Genomic DNA, 17728 nt, shown 5'->3' with positions numbered 1-17728 from the left:
GATACAAGCCTTGTAACATATTATGAGGAATGAAGGAGAAGGCCTCAGTGGTTGATCTAGGTTAGGATTAGGTAGTTGTTGTGGTGTGGATTGCAAGGAATGGTTTAGCTCTGTCCTAGTTTGGAAGGAAACTGCATTCACCAATGTTGTAATGTTGTGAATATAATAAGCTGATGCCACCTCGCTTAGCAACAGTGTCACATGCTCGGCTGGCTGCAATTGTCTAGGATACGTATACTACCGATCACGGAAGTATGGAAGGGTGCGAAGTATTGACACCCTGCTCCCTATTACTCTGAGTATAATAATAAAAAGAGGTTTGATTCAAACAGGTCTTCATTACTTTGGAGAGAGTTTACATATGAACTACTGCACTGTTTGTAACAAACTACTTGTAATGCTTTGTAACCTTCAAAATTCACTCAAGTACACACTGTATGTCATCCCAGTCACACAATACTAAACAATATAAGGATAATTCTGAAAGGTTTTTGTTTACAAATATCAAGGTCGTTTTATTTGCACTATTTCAATACTAGATCTGTATATATACAAGCAACAAACACAAAACTGATAGAGACAATAAGAATCGCATTCCACTAAGTGCCCAGGAAAACGAAAGGAATGATAATTTGCCTTTTTGTTGTAAGTACAATAGGCTGCCTAACATACATTATATACAAAGTTACATCATCAGTTAACATGAGGCTAATGTAAAAACCAAACAAAAAACAGTCATGAAATAAACAGAAAAAAACCAGTACAACCCTGTACAATTGCTGTAGCATAGTGTTGCACCAGAGACCATAACATAACATGATAGTAAAACACTGCTAGTGTCACCAATACTGACACACAAAGTAACATCACATGATAGTAGTGTCAACTATGTAGCAATATATTCTTAGTGTTCTGTAGTTATAAAGAGTGTTCCCTTAATCAGTGATGATATATGACATGGTAGTAAAACACTGCTAGTGTCACCACTAATGACACACAAAGTAACATCATATGGAAGTAGTGTCTGCTATGTAGCAATATATTGTTAGTGTTCTGTAGTAATAAAGAGTGTTCCATTCATCAGTGATGAATATGACATGGTAGTAAAACACTGCTAGTGTCACCACTAATGACACACAAAGTAACATCACATGGTAGTAGTGTCTGCTATATAGCAATATATTATTAGTGTTCTGTAGTAATAAAGAGTGTTCCCTTCATTAGTGATGATACATAACATGATAGTATAACACTGCTAGTGTCACCAATACTGACGCACAAAGTAACATCATATGGTAGTAGTGTCTGCTATGTAGCAATACATTGTTAGTGTTCTGTACTTATAACAAGTGTTCCCTTCATCAGTGATGATACATAACATGATAGTATAACACTGCTAGTGTCACCACTAATGACACACAAAGTAACATAACATGATAGTAGTGTCTGCTATGTAGCAATATATTATTAGTGTTCTGTAGTAATAAAGAGTGTTCCCTTCATTAGTGATGATACATAACATGATAGTATAACACTGCTAGTGTCACCACTAATGACACACAAAGTAACATAACATGATAGTAGTGTCTGCTATATAGCAATATATTATTAGTGTTCTGTAGTAATAAAGAGTGTTCCCTTCATTAGTGATGATACATAACATGATAGTATAACACTGCTAGTGTCACCAATACTGACGCACAAAGTAACATCATATGGTAGTAGTGTCTGCTATGTAGCAATACATTGTTAGTGTTCTGTACTTATAACAAGTGTTCCCTTCATCAGTGATGATACATAACATGATAGTATAACACTGCTAGTGTCACCACTAATGACACACAAAGTAACATAACATGATAGTAGTGTCTGCTATGTAGCAATATATTATTAGTGTTCTGTAGTAATAAAGAGTGTTCCCTTCATCAGTGATGATACATAACATGATAGTATAACACTGCTAGTGTCACCACTAATGACACACAAAGTAACATAACATGATAGTAGTGTCTGCTATGTAGCAATATATTATTAGTGTTCTGTAGTAATAAAGAGTGTTCCCTTCATCAGTGATGATACATAACATGATAGTATAACACTGCTAGTGTCACCAATACTGACGCACAAAGTAACATCATATGGTAGTAGTGTCTGCTATGTAGCAATACATTGTTAGTGTTCTGTACTTATAACAAGTGTTCCCTTCATCAGTGATGATACATAACATGATAGTATAACACTGCTAGTGTCACCACTAATGACACACAAAGTAACATAACATGATAGTAGTGTCTGCTATGTAGCAATATATTGTTAGTGTTCTGTAGTAATAAAGAGTGTTCCCTTCATCAGTGATGATACATAACATGATAGTAAAACATTGTTAGTGTCACCACTAATGACACACAAAGTAACATCACATGGAAGTAGTGTCTGCTATGTAGCAATATATTGTTAGTGTTCTGTACTTATAAAGAGTGTTCCATTCATCAGTGATGATATCAAAAGTTAAACATTGTTAGTTAATCACTCGTAAATGCTGCAATATCATGAAATGTGATAATATCGCAATAAACTGAGATATCAAAAATTATTAACTACTAATTTAATAACTTCTGATCTTGCTAAGCCACCCACAATAAACTGATATACCAACAATTATTAGTTACTTATTTCATAATTTTTAACCTAGCTAGGCCACCCCCCCCCCCCCAACAAAAAAAGAAAAAAAATGAAGTCAAAAATTAGAATATTTCCTAGTTTTTGTTTTCAACAGAAAACAGGGATAGAAGAAAGAGAGAAAAGAAAAAATTCTTTGTAAAGAAAGTAATGAAAGACACTCTTCTCATTGTTACATCATATATTCTTCAAAAAAGAGTAGACAACTCAGTCATGTCAGTGGGAATGAGAAACTATGGGATTAACAAATGTGACTAATCTTACTAATCCATCTGTTGTTTCACTCAGATTGGTGATGCAATGGAAGGTGGTAAGCAAAAACGGAACACAAGATCTCTACGTCAAATATGAAACTCGACAAAATATCAAAACCTTGCCAAATGATGATTGGAAAAGATCAATTTTTAGCTACTTCATGAAAGCGATTCCAATTTCTTGCTTTAAGTTTTCGAAGATTAAATTTTTGGTCAACTGGAACAAGAGCAAAATTTTCAGATTTAAGGGTTTAAAAAGGAATCACAAGTTTTGGGGATAAATGTTGAGGTGATACCAGTACTGGATTTGCAGTTCACCATTTAGGGATAATAAGGGAAAGATGAAAATTGCTGGATAAACGCTAAGGATTAATCATTGAAACGAACAGTAAATTTTCAGTAATAAAAATTTGTTGTAGTGTAGAAAATTTAGTCAATAACTTTGTAACTTAAGAGCAACCAAATGCCTGCAACCAGGTATATGATATCTAAGTTCGACTGAGGGCGGGGAGGGGGGGTGTCAAATCACTTGACTGAATAACACGTTATAACCAAATGTAGAAATGCAGTAAACTTTGAAATGCAAACTCAGGATAACTACCGATCCTATCTGAAATGTAGAACCAGATAGGGGCAAGATCTTTTTAATTTATGTTTTTGGGGTAAAGTTATCAATATTTTGGGATTTCTATTGAAATGGCAGACCACCACAAAAACTACTCAGCTTTCAAAATAGCAGCTGGGTAAATTCTCAACATTGAAACTCAACATTGAAACTTACAAGTCATTTTATTAGTTCTTTGCAGTTTTTGTTTTTGCAAAGTGAGAGAAAGTTTGGACAGGAATGAAAGAAAACAGAAAAATATACTATTTTGATTTTTGCCACACTTTGATTTAAAGTATGTTCTCAGATCGCTGATTCAAGGAATCAAATTGTCATGAATGTGATCACTAAGAGAGGAACACTCAAACTAGGCTTAAAGAGGCACTACCGGTGCGGAGGCTGAGTGGATGGATAAACTCGGTGGCAATTGAAGCAATCAGGCTAAGCAATCGGGAGGTTCCGTGTTCGATACCGGGCCGGGTCATTGTAACATGGGTTTTGCATCCAAGAGCAATTTATGGTTTTCCTATCTAATATGATTTTCTTAAAAAGATTCCAAACTTGAGTTAAAATGTTGAATTGTAAGCCACCCTATGTGAAAGTTGTAATCTATAAGCCTTGGCGGGTTTCTCCCATGTACGTGGTTGCTTAAGCATCGTAAAAATAACCGTCTGATTATTAATATTATTATTTATTACAATCTGTAACAAGTGATGTGTAGGAGCAGTTCATCAAGCATTGACCGCAATTTACAGTCGGTACCATTTTGTTAAATTTGAGCCCTGCTCGGGATATGTCTCTGACATAAATATATAGGTGAGACATACCTGTGCTTGACCCATTAAAAGTAACTTGCAGCATATCAAACATATCTGGTTTGATCAAATATTACATAACAACATTAATAGAAGTGTTATGCTATTTGCATGGCATTTGATTTATCCTTGAAAAGATGACCAACTTTAACCCTTTATTAAAATGAAATACAATTTTTGTATAGATCTGCCTCGATATGATTACAAGTAAACAAAATAAATAAATAATTAAATAAGTATATAGTGCAAAATATGGGATGGAACATGTAAACAAGGTGATACTAATCAAGATGACTGCGCATGAATACATTAATCCATGAATACATTAATCCATAAATATACATGAATCTATGAATATACATTAATACAATTACATACTTTATCTTCATCTAACAAGGTAAACAAATATAATAACTTTATAACTCCCTGAAATGGAGAATCCTTACACACAATAAACCTTACTCTACATCAACATATAGACTGTGCAATTTTTTGTCATAAGTACTGGAAAATACTTCACTATCCACAAACCTCCAAAACGTTAAAATATGAACTTGCCAGTGGTTGTAGCCATAAAAAGAATAAACCTATTATTTAACTCCAGATCAACTTGACTAATTTGTTCTTTTGATCCTTTGTTCCTCTTATCACAACAATAGGTTTGCCAAATCTAGATATAAGTTTTTATGGAGATCTGGTCAGGTCAGTTAATTGACATGCATATATGTTCTGTATTTCTCATCCTGTGTCCAACAAATATGTTGGGGTGTGGAGGGTGGGAGGTAGGGGGGATTGGTAAGGAGGGCAGTGTCTACATTTAGCTGGGTACAGAAATCCAACACACCTTACTGAAAATGAGACACACCACAGTCAGCATTATTTTCAGTTTCCAAGTTAAGATACTGCCCAAAAGCAGGACCTTACAAGACCAAGACATCATGGGTCGGTTGATTTTTGGTTGAATATTAATGCAGGCATATTTCATAGCCAGCCAGTTGGGACAACTTTCCAAATGCTCATACCAGCCCGGTACTGGCTACTCCTATTCGTATAGACACTAGATATATTTAATAGTGCTCATACTGCCACTACACTGTTGGAAACATGACATGAAAGTACAGTCTATAAATAAAAAAGAAAAACCAAAAATTGGCCAGGCTTAGGAGCTTTTAAAGCCAGTATTTACACAGCTTAGAACACGACAAGCCGTTCTGCGTAAAAAAACAACAAAACATGTAATTTGTATACAATTCTGTTAAATGGAGGAAAAGATTTATCTGTAGTGTTGATTTCTCACACTGTAGTTGTTCTTACAGGGTAACAGGGATTGTGAAAATTTACACTCCATATTTTTACCTTTGTTTCAATGAGATGTACCTGTCCCCCCCTTTCAGGTTTTAGTGAAAATGACACAAATTCCCCCCCCTCCTCCCTCCCATCCCCCCAAAAAATATATATATATATAAGATGTGCACATCACTTCGATACTGACAAAGAACATCCATTTCACACTTAATATGAAAAAATACTTTGGACAAATTTGGCATTTCGCCACTTCACAACAAACATTTGTGTTTAACACAGCCGCGAGAACTTTTTTGCAAGATCCCATAGAGCTAATAGGTCATTTTATTACACCTTGCTTAAACCCCTTATGGAGAGAGAGTACATGGCATAACCACAATCATAAGAAACAGTGCATTAAGGATAGGTTGGAATACTGCCACTCACATCTCATGGCTTCTGAGTGTTTCAGAAGACTGCCATCAAAAGATCGGCGTCCATAACCTCTATCTTATAACAAGTTAATAACCTTGTGTGAATCATGTGACATCCATGTGACTTCCTATACCGGGTGTCAGGGTTCACATCGTGACAACACTGAACACTTAAGAGACTTGACCGAGGGCGGTCTTACCACGAGAGACAGGATCACATTGAGAACTGCGCCTCCACAAAATTCCTCCAGTTCTCTATGTCCTTCTTGGCAGCGTCCGGATCGCCGGAGACATAGGTCGGCACATTGGTGGCGAGGTCCTTGACAAAGGCCTGGCACTTCTGGACCACATCTTTACCATTGAACTGGAGAGCTGTAACAGGGCCTTCAAAGAGAGAGAGAGATGGAAATGAAATGGTAAAGTATGACTCTGACGAGAAATGAGTCTTCTGGTTTATAACAGAAGTATATAGCAGGGATGTGCCAGGGGTAAAAAAGAAAATTTCGGAACTTTGCAAAAATTGCAGTATAGGCTCCAGTTTGCATATGCTACAGTGTGTTAGGATAATAGTTTTTGTCCCCGAGGTAGAAAAGAAATCACAGATATTCTGCTAATTCTCGGAAAAAGCTCAAGCCTGTATATAGTGAATACCAACATGTAAATACCAACAGGTTATATGCAAGGTCATGTGTATATTTTTAATGTAAGCTGAAGACTGAATTATTATCACTGCCTCACAGGAGATCCGTGTGTTATATAGGTTAGTTTTAACCAGTTCCCAGATTTGCTGTGACTCCATACTCGTAAGATTCACTCTTACGGGAGTTTGCTGTGTTTAAATGTTATTTTTTAACCAGTTCCAGACTTGTTGTGACTCCATATTCCTTACTTTTTACTCTTACAGCAGATTGGTGTGTTGGAATGTTACTTCTAAGTTTTACTCTGCGATAATAAGTGTACTTATACTACTAACAGCCCTCCTGAAGTTGTTCTTGTAAATGTGCAAGGGGCAATTTTATGATAGCAGCATAGGAACCATTTTAATAATACTAGATATATGTACCAAGGCAAAGGAAGAAATAAAAGACCTTTTAAAAAATAGCTCTCATCTGCTGCAGAATCTCTACTTCTAAGGTAGATGTAAACAGCCTAGGATATTCCATTATGGTTACTTTGTAAGTTTCAACTTGATTTAAATTAACAACATCGTTTGAGTCACTTTTAATAATAATCAGCAGTTATTTTTGCAACACTTTAGTGACCACGAATGTGGGAGAAACCAGGGAGGGCTTACAGATTACAACTTTCACATCGGGTGGCTTCCAATTCAACATTTGAACTCAAATTTGGAATCTTTTCAATTTAGAAAGTCATTTCAGATGGGGAAAGGGTAGATTGCTCTTGGATGAGAAACCCCCCTTACTATGACCCGGCTGGGCATTGAACCCGGAACCTCCAGATTGATAAGCCTCATTGCTTCAAATGCCACCGTCTTTATCCACTCAGCCACAGCACTGGTATCTAGTTAAGATTTTTGATTAAACAAGCCTCTCCCCGTGTTGTGTCTATTGAACTATATATTTTTCACCGTCAATTAATACCGTCAGAAAGGACCTACCAGATTTAGTTACTTCTTTAAGATGTGGCAATTCTCCAAAAATTCTGCAAACGTCCTCGTAATGCAACTCAAGTTGCTTACTTTCGATAAGAACCGACTCCTGCAAACAAGAACAAATAGAAGAAAGAAAAGGATCAAGTCTCCAACAAATGTTTGGACCTCTCGCATTCCATGCTGGGGTTACCGGCCTCATGTAATTCTGGCTGGCTGAACCAATAAAGAACAAAGTGAGACAGACGTACAGACAAAAGACAAGCACCGATACGCACATACCTCATTGTGTGCAGGGATGTGCCCAGGATTTTCTGACTGCCGGTTATACTGATTAGGTGCTCAGATGCCAAATGCTGGCACTTGTGTAGCTTTTTAAGCATGTACACAAGTACTAGTTTTGCTAACAATTTACATTTTTTTTTTTTTTAGTGAAATATATTTTGTACTTGGTAAAAATTATTAGTTGTTTCAAAGAGATTTTACAAGGGACCGATTGAGATCCGTAACTAATGTTTCTCGCATGTGTAACTGATGCATTATTAGTCTGTATGACTTTGGCAAAGGCTAGGCCCAATTTATGTTGAACATATTGTTAGGAATGTCGGGATCTTAGATAAAAAATAGTGCTGGGCGGGATTCAAGATTTTTAAGACTGCCCGGCGGTCATTTTTAGTGCTGGGCTGGGCCACCAGTGCCGCCCAGCAAGGGCATATCCCTTTGTATGCTTCGGTCACCAGGAATTATTATTTCTGCTTGCGTGAATGTTGGTCATGTGCAGCAAGCGTGGAAGCATATTTGCAGTTGTTTTCCCCCTGTATTTAAGACAATTTTACCTAACCTAGCTACTATTACTTGAGTACTGCAACGACCATATCATATTTTTTTATTACAAAAGATCAGAAGATGAGAAATGATTCAAATTACTTCAAATTGGTTTGGCTATCCTGACAACTTTTACGTAATATATATATCAATATTACAGCCAAAATTGATAATTTCCAAACATAGTCTCTGTTTCTTTGTTACTTGGAGTTAAACTTCAGCAGAAATATGTTGCTATTGTGCATGAATATGGTTGTGAAAAATGTTAATGCCCCCAATAAACAACAGACAATTTCTTCATGGATGTTAAAGCAGCATTTTGCGTTTGGTCGCCATTTTCTACTTTTTTGACATGTCCATCAATTTTTACATATATCAAATCACAAAACAGCAAACTAAGATATTAGCCAAGTTTTTCCCTGCCAACAACATTCATTGGCGAATAATTAAGGATATTTGCAGATAATGAGAAAAGTGTCCACGACAAATTCCACATTCCCCCAAACCCACTAGTTTGAATTCAACCAATCACAGATGCAGGTTTAGTTATGAACCGTTGCAAAAAATAAATTCAAGTTGGTATGGAACTCCCTGGTACAACTGCCATATAGACTGTACACAAGCTTGGTGTTGGATTACCTATTGGTCAATGACGTTTGTAGTGTTTAAATATTCATCTTATGGGCAAGGTTTATTGGGATCCCAACGGAAAAATATCTTGGAGAAAAACAAAGTAGAAAGTTGCAAATTTTTCGACTTTTATGCCACCATTTAAAGTAAGATTTAAATAGATAAGCTAGTTATGTATGTCGTTATGGCATAGTGGAGTCACTGAGGTTGAGAAAAATCATAGAAAAGGACGCAAAATGCTGCCTTAAACACTTTCTTTGGTATTTATTGGAATATACCATTTATGTCCCAGTCATCACAACCTTGTTGGCAAATATGGGCTTTACCTGGAGAAAGTGGGGTTAACGTGGTTGTGAACTGGCCATGGAATACATATGTGGAGCCCTTGTGGTGTTTGTATTATGTGTGGACAGTGGTACGTAATCTACCTTTGGCATTCACACTTTTGTCAAGTGTGGGTTGTATGTGGGCTTAAAGTGGGTTAATTATTGTGGGTTGATTTTGAGATTACTTATTGTGTTCCATGTTGGGTTTGATATAAGTTTGAAATGAGTAACTCAGTGTGGGTAAACCTAGCTATTATGACACAAAGTTACAATAATTCCTCTCTCAAATTCCTTGTCAAATAACTGCAATGATCACAACAGATTCATAACGACAACGAAGTTGCTACTCTTATCAAGAATTGCACATTGGTCAACAACAATGATATTGTTCTGACCAAAATTCCCTAAAAACTTTGAATGCTTTACAATAGCACTGCTCACGGCACACAATCTTAACTAATAATTTGAATCGCAGTGACAATGGATGCTAAGTTGAATATAAAACTGACCACTTCACCAGAATCACTGTGAGTGAGAGCCTTACCTCATTCTTCAGGTTGAGGATAAACTTTTTCATTGTCTCGTCTCCATTGTCAATGTGAAAGAACAGGATGAGGCAAGACTGGAAATGACAAAGGAAAAACATACAAACAGAATAAACAATGACGTAACCTGTGTTCCTCAATTTTTCCTTCTCGTTCAATTTTCCATTGTTATATTGTGAGATAAACGTTTGAATGTGTGCCTAGTCATATTCTAAATCATGCATTAATTTAAGTAATTGTACCATTCAAATTATTTTCATATCGGGTGGATATTAAATGACTTCAGAAAAAAAAATATGGTTAGAAGTCAAGGAAATACATTAGAGGGCTCTGTTCACAAATAGAGAGTGACCATGCACCGTCATATACTGAACTGAGGGTGTCACCTTCTCTGCTACTGCAGCATTTCATATATCACATCACAACAAATTTCACAAATATTAATATTAATATCTTGAACAGCCCTGGCCTCAGAAAGAGAACTAATCAATCGGTGTGGACTTAAATGAGGCTTCCAGGTCATAAATTTAATGGTCAGTGTCTTCACATGTAATTACTCAAAACCACAGAACTTCAAACCTGGTAACTTGAGTAAAAGTTTTTACCGTTTCAAGTACCGGGTGGGTCTGTTTGGTCCATTGCCCGCACTTTATATCCCCCCCCACCCCTTGGTTTCTCTAGAGGTTAATAATATATACAGATGACTTCACATCAATTTACAGTCGATTGGCATCAACTGGCGATGTTTAACTCAACTATCACAAACAAACCCTGTAAGTACACTGTAACCATCGTCGTCGTCGTCGTCGTCGTCGTCGTCGTCGTCGTCGTCGTCGTCGTCGTCGTCGTCGTCGTCGTCGTCGTCGTCGTCGTCGTCGTCGTCGTCGTCGTCGTCGTCGTCGTCGTCGTCGTCGTCGTCGTCGTCGTCGTCGTCGTCGTCGTCGTCGTCGTCGTCGTCGTCGTCGTCGTCGTCGCCGCCGCCGCCACCATCATCACAACCATCAACACCACCATCATCACCATCACCACACAATCACCACCTCAATCATCATCATCATCATCATCATCATCACCAACACCACTATCATCACCATCACCACTACAACCATCATCACCACACAACCACCACCACCACCATCATCACCACCACCACCACACAACCACAACCACCACCACCACCAATGATGAATAACTATCATTGTTTTTGGATATATATTAGAATCCTAGATTTAAAGTAAAACATTGAGAAGGGAGAGAGAATAGTCTGTCCTTAAACTCATACCTCGTCTGCAGGTTTCCGTCTTTTTCCGTGTGACAGAGGAACGAAGCTGTCGTTCACATCGGTGCTCACCATCATCTGAGAGAACTGCTCTGTTTCGGGCACCGGGAGAACATCTTCAACTTTTGTTTCCTTGAAACGGGTAAAACAAAAAAAAGGAGAATATTTAAACAAAATTCCAACTATCTTATAGCTCTACATTTTAGAGAGATAGAGAGTTAGATGGTTTGACGGAAAGGGAAATGTCAGCAAATGTTATTAAAAGAATAGTCCAGGTCAAAATTTCTCTTTGATATGTTACAGAGGAACATAATCTAAGCATTCTGGTGAAATTTGCATTCAATTCCTATGTTACGTTTTTGAAATATTGACAGTTGAAGTTATCTGATATTCTACATAGAGTGTACTTGAAGCAAACAGGTGTGATGTCATAGTTGCACACTGACAAATAATGTTTTGTTTTTTCTTTATTTTTCAGACTATTGATTTGACCTTGGATTGGATAGGGTTACTAGTTTGTCTAAAGGGGATGTGAAGTTTATTAAATACAAATACCTATGGTAAATTCACATTAAGGATGCAGCCAATTGTGGAGTATAAAATAAGATGTAAATTTTATAGGAAAACTAAACATTATTTATCAGTGTGCAACAATGACATCACACCTGTTTGCTCCAAGTTCACTTTTGGTGCGATAGGTGACAACTTCAACTGTCAATATCTCAAAAACGGTACATAGGAATTGAATGCAAATTTTCACCAAAATGCTTAGATTATGTTCCTCTTTAACATATCATAACAAAATTTTGACCTGCACTATTCTTTTAACTGTGCAAGATCATTGACTTTAAAACTGCGTGGAACTCTCACTCCACAGTAGAAAAATGTACCTTCCATAAATGGTCATGTGACATGCTACCAGGTGCTACTGACATGTTATTTATCCCTTTGTCAGTTCAAAGGAATGAGCATTCCGTAGACCACATAACGTCACTTTAACAGGCATTTACGGTAAAATTTGAGAGTAATTACTTACTTTTGGATAATAAACATTGTGGAAATTTACTAGGTTTGTGGTACAGAAGGTATGAGATCTTGACATTAGTTGTAAGACATTAAAGGATTAGTGTAAGAGTACAGTGCTAAAAGGTACAGTAGCATGTCACATGACCCTCAGGTGTTGGTATGTTTCTGTGCACGTCTCCTCATTGACATAGTCGGTCCAGGTTAATGTCAACACTGATATGCAAGGGAGGGAGTACAGTCATGAAAGGTTACCTATTAGCTCTCACTGAACACCAATAGATCAGACAGTGCAAAGGTTCATTGGTAATAGGCTCACCTATAAATGAGATCATAATTGACCAGTTTTCTTGCCGTCAAAAGTTCACAATCAAAGTTGCAATTATTGTTTCGTTCCAGACTATCATGTGATGAATAATAACGTTAACAAACTTCTCTGGTCAAATTATTTCCCAGACTTCAAAACAAATCTAGTCAATTAATCACAAAATTGTATCAAATCTTTGAGTTATAGGCTTGTGTTCCCTTTTGAAAATTGTCCAGTTTTTGATCAAATACAAAATTTGTCCTCTGTTTGAAAATACTCCCATGATAAGATAATTCAGTACAGAGACTTCAGTAAAGAAGAAAAGAAAAACTGTGACTAAACAGCTCTAGAAATATCAAACTAAAAAAAAAAATAATTCATGATTTTAGTAATAAATTGTATTGTTTACCAAAGGCAACAGGGCCCAATTTTCCTCTCCAGGTACCGGGGTGAAATCGTGGATATTACTCCAGTTGTTGTTGTACCCGGACAAACCGCTTTTAGAAAACTGATCTGCAATTGAGAGAATTTCAGGCATCAGTTATTATGAAATCATTAGACGGCGGGCAGGTAAGCTCTAAGTTCCTTGCTGCATTCTGGTCTACTGCCACCATATTCTGTTCATATTCCTAATTAAATGTACGTTAGATCACAAGAAGTAGAGTTAAGTTTTTCATTAATTGCTGAGAAGTGTGATTCATGTTCCACCTAAATGTTGCTCTTAAGGATGTTACATTACATGTATCGGACTGTTGTCCTGGTATCTGATATTGGCAGCAGGTCTCCAAGGTGATCAGCCTCCGACCAAACAGAACTATGTAGGTATAAAGCCCGAGCCTTAAACTTCCGAACAAGGAATAGAACACCATCTCCTATTTATCATATTAACTCATCAGGGGATATTTAGACACAATGCAATCTGAATTTGATGAAAATAATTCTTCATCCATCGGACGACCTCCATGAGCTAAGTTTGGATGTCCGAACAGAAATTTGTTTGTCTCAGAAAACCTGATGACGATAAAAAAAATTTTTAAAAATCTCTCATTGAATGGGAAACACCTCGGATTTCAAAATTTCACTAAACCAACTGAATGGCTTAAACTGACCTCTCAGTTCCGGATAAGAATATTGAAAACAGCCAAAACGTATCTTAGTGGATGATTCTATGATTGGTTGAGTGTCGCAGTGTAGTAGGATATCCACGCTCTTACAATCTCTACTCCTAAACTGTTGACAGGCTAGGACCATATCACATTGACTGCAGTTCCTTAGAAACACACTGCAGAATAAAAAAAAAAACATAATAATATTTATGAAATGAAATGAGAAATAAAATTGCCTATGTCATCATAATATGCATCACTATTTGAAGGATCAAATCTAATTGAGACCAAGAAGCTGAACAGTTTGTTAGGAAATCATGAATTGTGCTTATAAATGTATATATAAAACTAAGAAAACAAATATTACTGACTTTAAGCAAAATGCATTTTTACATAAATGTATATATATTGTAAAGAAAATCCATGTCTACTCCAAAAGAAAATATTATAAGAAAAAAGCAGATAAATAAGATATGACTCATAATTGACAAATAAGGAGTATTTGTTTTAGAATTTATTCAAAAACAATACTCCTTATTTGTCAATTACGAGTCATATCTTATTTCTCTGCTCTTTTCTAATATTACAGAAGTGTATATATATTAATATATCTACTGTATGAGTACAAAAATATGTACAAAATCGACAGGGATTAAAAATGTTGCTGCACCTACACACCAAAGTGTGCACAAACAATCCCCTCTGGGGCACTGCAGTGCACCACATCTACCTGTCCCCTGGGGGAGTTCCCATAGACGGCAGCTTTAAACTGGCGCACACACCCGCATTTACAAGTTACCTCGCAAGTCCCCATTTAAACACCTGAGTGAAGAGAGGCAATGGAGATAAAGTGCCTTGCCCAAGGACACAACGCAATGACCTGACCAGGACTTGAAACCTGCAATTCTTTGAGTCCACTGCCTTAACCGTTTGACATTGCAAACTCTATAAAGGGATACCACAAAAAATACTGAACAGTAAACTTGCAGCTTCATCAAATATTTACCTTCCTTTACTTGGTCCGATGAAGATCTTACAACCGGTACAATTATCGACAGTGACCGAGGCAGAATGATCAAAGATGTAGATACAGGAATCCTGGAGAAGCAATCAATCACATAATAGTGTCAATGGAATGTCAGATCATTCGATGATGGAAGAAGGGAGATGAATCTCGAAGAGAAGGTCTTATAAATGGCCAGGTTTGCTGTTTTTGTATTTTCTGTTTTTGTCTTCTTTTTTTATCATTACATGTCATTATTTGTGAAGTCATGATAGGTTTACTAATAACTGTACACATTTTCATCTTGGTCCAAGATTGCAGCATTTTGCTATCATGCACAGAATATGTAGAGTACAGTATTGGACAGTACAATGTAGCATAATACCTTACAGTGTATCTAGAGTAATGTGCAGTACAATACAACACTGTAACCATGCAGTGTACCTAGAGTATTGTACAGTATAGCACTGTACCATACAGTGTAGAGTATTGTACAGTATAGCACTGTAACCAGATACAGTGTAGAGTATTGTAGTATAGCACTGTACCATACAGTGTAGAGTATTGTACGGTAAAACACTGTAACCATACAGTGTACCTAGAGTATTGTACAGTATAGCACTGTAACCATACAGTGTAGAGTATTGTACAGTATAGCACTGTACGTTACAGTCTAGAGTATTGATTGTTCATTTAAAACGAAAGATATAAATAAATGGAGTTAAAAATAAATATGGAAAATAAATATGGAAAAAAAATAAAGAAAAAAAATAAAGAAAAAGAAAAAAAAAGGGTCTGTATGAATAATTTAAATAAGAGGTGGTGTACTCACTGAAGATTTGGACCTTTGTATTAAACACCATCCTGAGCGAATAGGGTCAATTTTTTGTGAGTAATTAAGAGCATTGCTAAAGGAACTTCAAAATGGTGCTATTTGGACTATTTAGCGATAATATCTGTTTAATTTTGTGATATTTGACAAAACTAGCATTTAACCTCCCCTGCAACATGAGAGACCTTTCTCTATCCAAGACATTCTGGAACTGTTATAGATTTTTGTAAAGGTTGGCAAGGTGGGGGGGGGGGGGGGGTTGGGTGGAGGGAGACTCACACATCTACTGTACATACTGCTACCAACCTGACAGTTATTAATGATGAATTGTTGGCCATTGACAGTTCCAGGCACTCTCCCAGCAGTCTCTCCCTTAAGGCCTTCAATGGTAAAGTCTTTAGGATCAGGACGGTCCTTCTTATCCCTGGAGAAAATTTTCCCGCCAAAAAAAAAGGAAGGAAAAAGGGAGAGCAAAGTTAAAACTGAGATTACATAAAACTGCACCACGGGCAATAGACGAGCGTTGCAAGTAACGTGAATTTTCATAACATTCATCCTTTCATAATATTTATTTATTTATTTTACAAAATTTCTATGGCTCCTTATCCAATCAGAAATTGCTCTACTTAAGGTGCTTTACAGTAAAATACATACAAACATGATATAAAAATATATAAATCGATAATGTAAGGTAAAAAAAGGGTAGAAAATTTGTTTTACACAATCTGACAATAAATTGTATAAAAACTGCAAATGGGAAATCTAAAAACATACAAATGAATTCTTCAAATTCAAAATATATATATATTGTATATATAAATGTGAAAAATTTTAAATTTAAAAATGCAAAATGGAAAATGCGTTGTAATAATGTGGCAATATAAATAGTATAGAAAGCAGTATAAAATACACACAGCTTGCTACCGTCCGTAATTAGGAACTTGTGAACAGTCAGTACATACAGCTGAAGTCAATACCCACAGCACAGTATACAGTGTTGGACATCTCAGGTCCAGCTAAAGATAATAATTAAGGTATCACGTTTCATTACTGTGTGCATTTTGTAGCAAAACGAACAAAACGTCACTTGAAAGCAACAGAAAGTTAACTTTTTCAGATGGCCGCACACGGTTTGGGGGGAGTCTTCGATGCCTTTAAGTACTGCCAAAATACCTAGGCTACTTCAACCACATTTCGGTATTTATACTGTACCATTCACATGTTTCTTAACAATAAAATATCACTCACATATTTCCATGCATCTAACGTTAGGATTCCGCTACCTGGGCTTTGCAAATAAATTCATAAAATAACATGGAAAATGTCAATAGGTAAAGAACTTGTTCTCTATGTTAGATTTCCTCACAGATGTAATGCGAACAATTCCAAATGGATATATGTGGCTTGAATGTTACCAGACACACTGCTGCAGTTTTGTTCAAATATAACTTGTCAACCTTTAGCCTAGGCTTTAGTTTTTAAAGCTGCCCTTTAACAAGTCCCTACATGCCAAGTTGTTCTGAAATGATGTTCTGTAGTGTAAACCAATGTCTAATTTGGCTAGGCTGTGTAACAACTCATGCATGTATTCCTGTAGACTATTACTCTTCTTATGAAGTTGGACTGATTTTTCAGCATGTATAACTTCGCGAATTACTGAGAAGTTGCGATTATAAGTTCGCATAACTGGACTACTGTAGAAACCACGTCTAATGTATCCTAACATATACATGGTGCTCGTAACGTTACGCCTACATCTTTTACAACCCGCCCAACACTAGAAATAAAGTAGGCCTAACACTAACAGCAGTCACAGTACGTACACATTATTGCTGATTGAACAGAGATGTGGAGCAAGCTAAATCAGTAAACAGATTGAAATTACCAGCTATATGTCTTGGGGGCTTCTTCTTCTGCTTCCTTCCCTTCACCCTGGTCGCTACCCTTTGAGAATAAACAGCCCATTACTGATCTTTCCTTACTGTTTTGCAGTAATAAATAGTCACAGAACACAGACCTAACAGTAACACCAGCATTAGGCGGTATCAGAGCGTCTCTGTGCACCAATGACTACGGAAATTTGTGGATGACGTAGGCGATAGGAATTAAATGGGAATTCCCCTGCGCGTAGCTCTTTTGACTTTACTGCTATAATTTTGTACCTGCTGTTGCA

At 36.7% G+C, this 17728-nt stretch overlaps 1 protein-coding gene across 1 annotated transcript; it reads right to left on the bottom strand.

Moving 5' to 3' along the window:
• Positions 1-488: 488 nt before the first annotated feature.
• On the bottom strand, positions 489-17633 carry LOC139983013 (protein XRP2-like). The gene is made up of 9 exons (XM_071996331.1): positions 17441-17633; positions 15862-15979; positions 14727-14818; positions 13724-13896; positions 13024-13127; positions 11288-11416; positions 10005-10082; positions 7689-7788; positions 489-6454 (listed from the first exon to the last, which is right to left on the bottom strand). The coding sequence occupies exons 1-9, from the start codon at positions 17518-17520 to the stop codon at positions 6285-6287; spliced, it is 1044 nt and encodes a 347-aa protein (XP_071852432.1). The 5' UTR covers positions 17521-17633; the 3' UTR covers positions 489-6284.
• Positions 17634-17728: the final 95 nt, after the last annotated feature.

This window comes from Apostichopus japonicus, chromosome 16 (genome assembly GCF_037975245.1).
Source record: "Apostichopus japonicus isolate 1M-3 chromosome 16, ASM3797524v1, whole genome shotgun sequence".
NCBI classification, from domain to species: Eukaryota; Metazoa; Echinodermata; class Holothuroidea; order Aspidochirotida; family Stichopodidae; genus Apostichopus; species Apostichopus japonicus.
The sequence above is the reverse complement of the archived record's forward strand: the minus strand, read 5'-3'. Positions and strand labels throughout refer to the sequence as shown.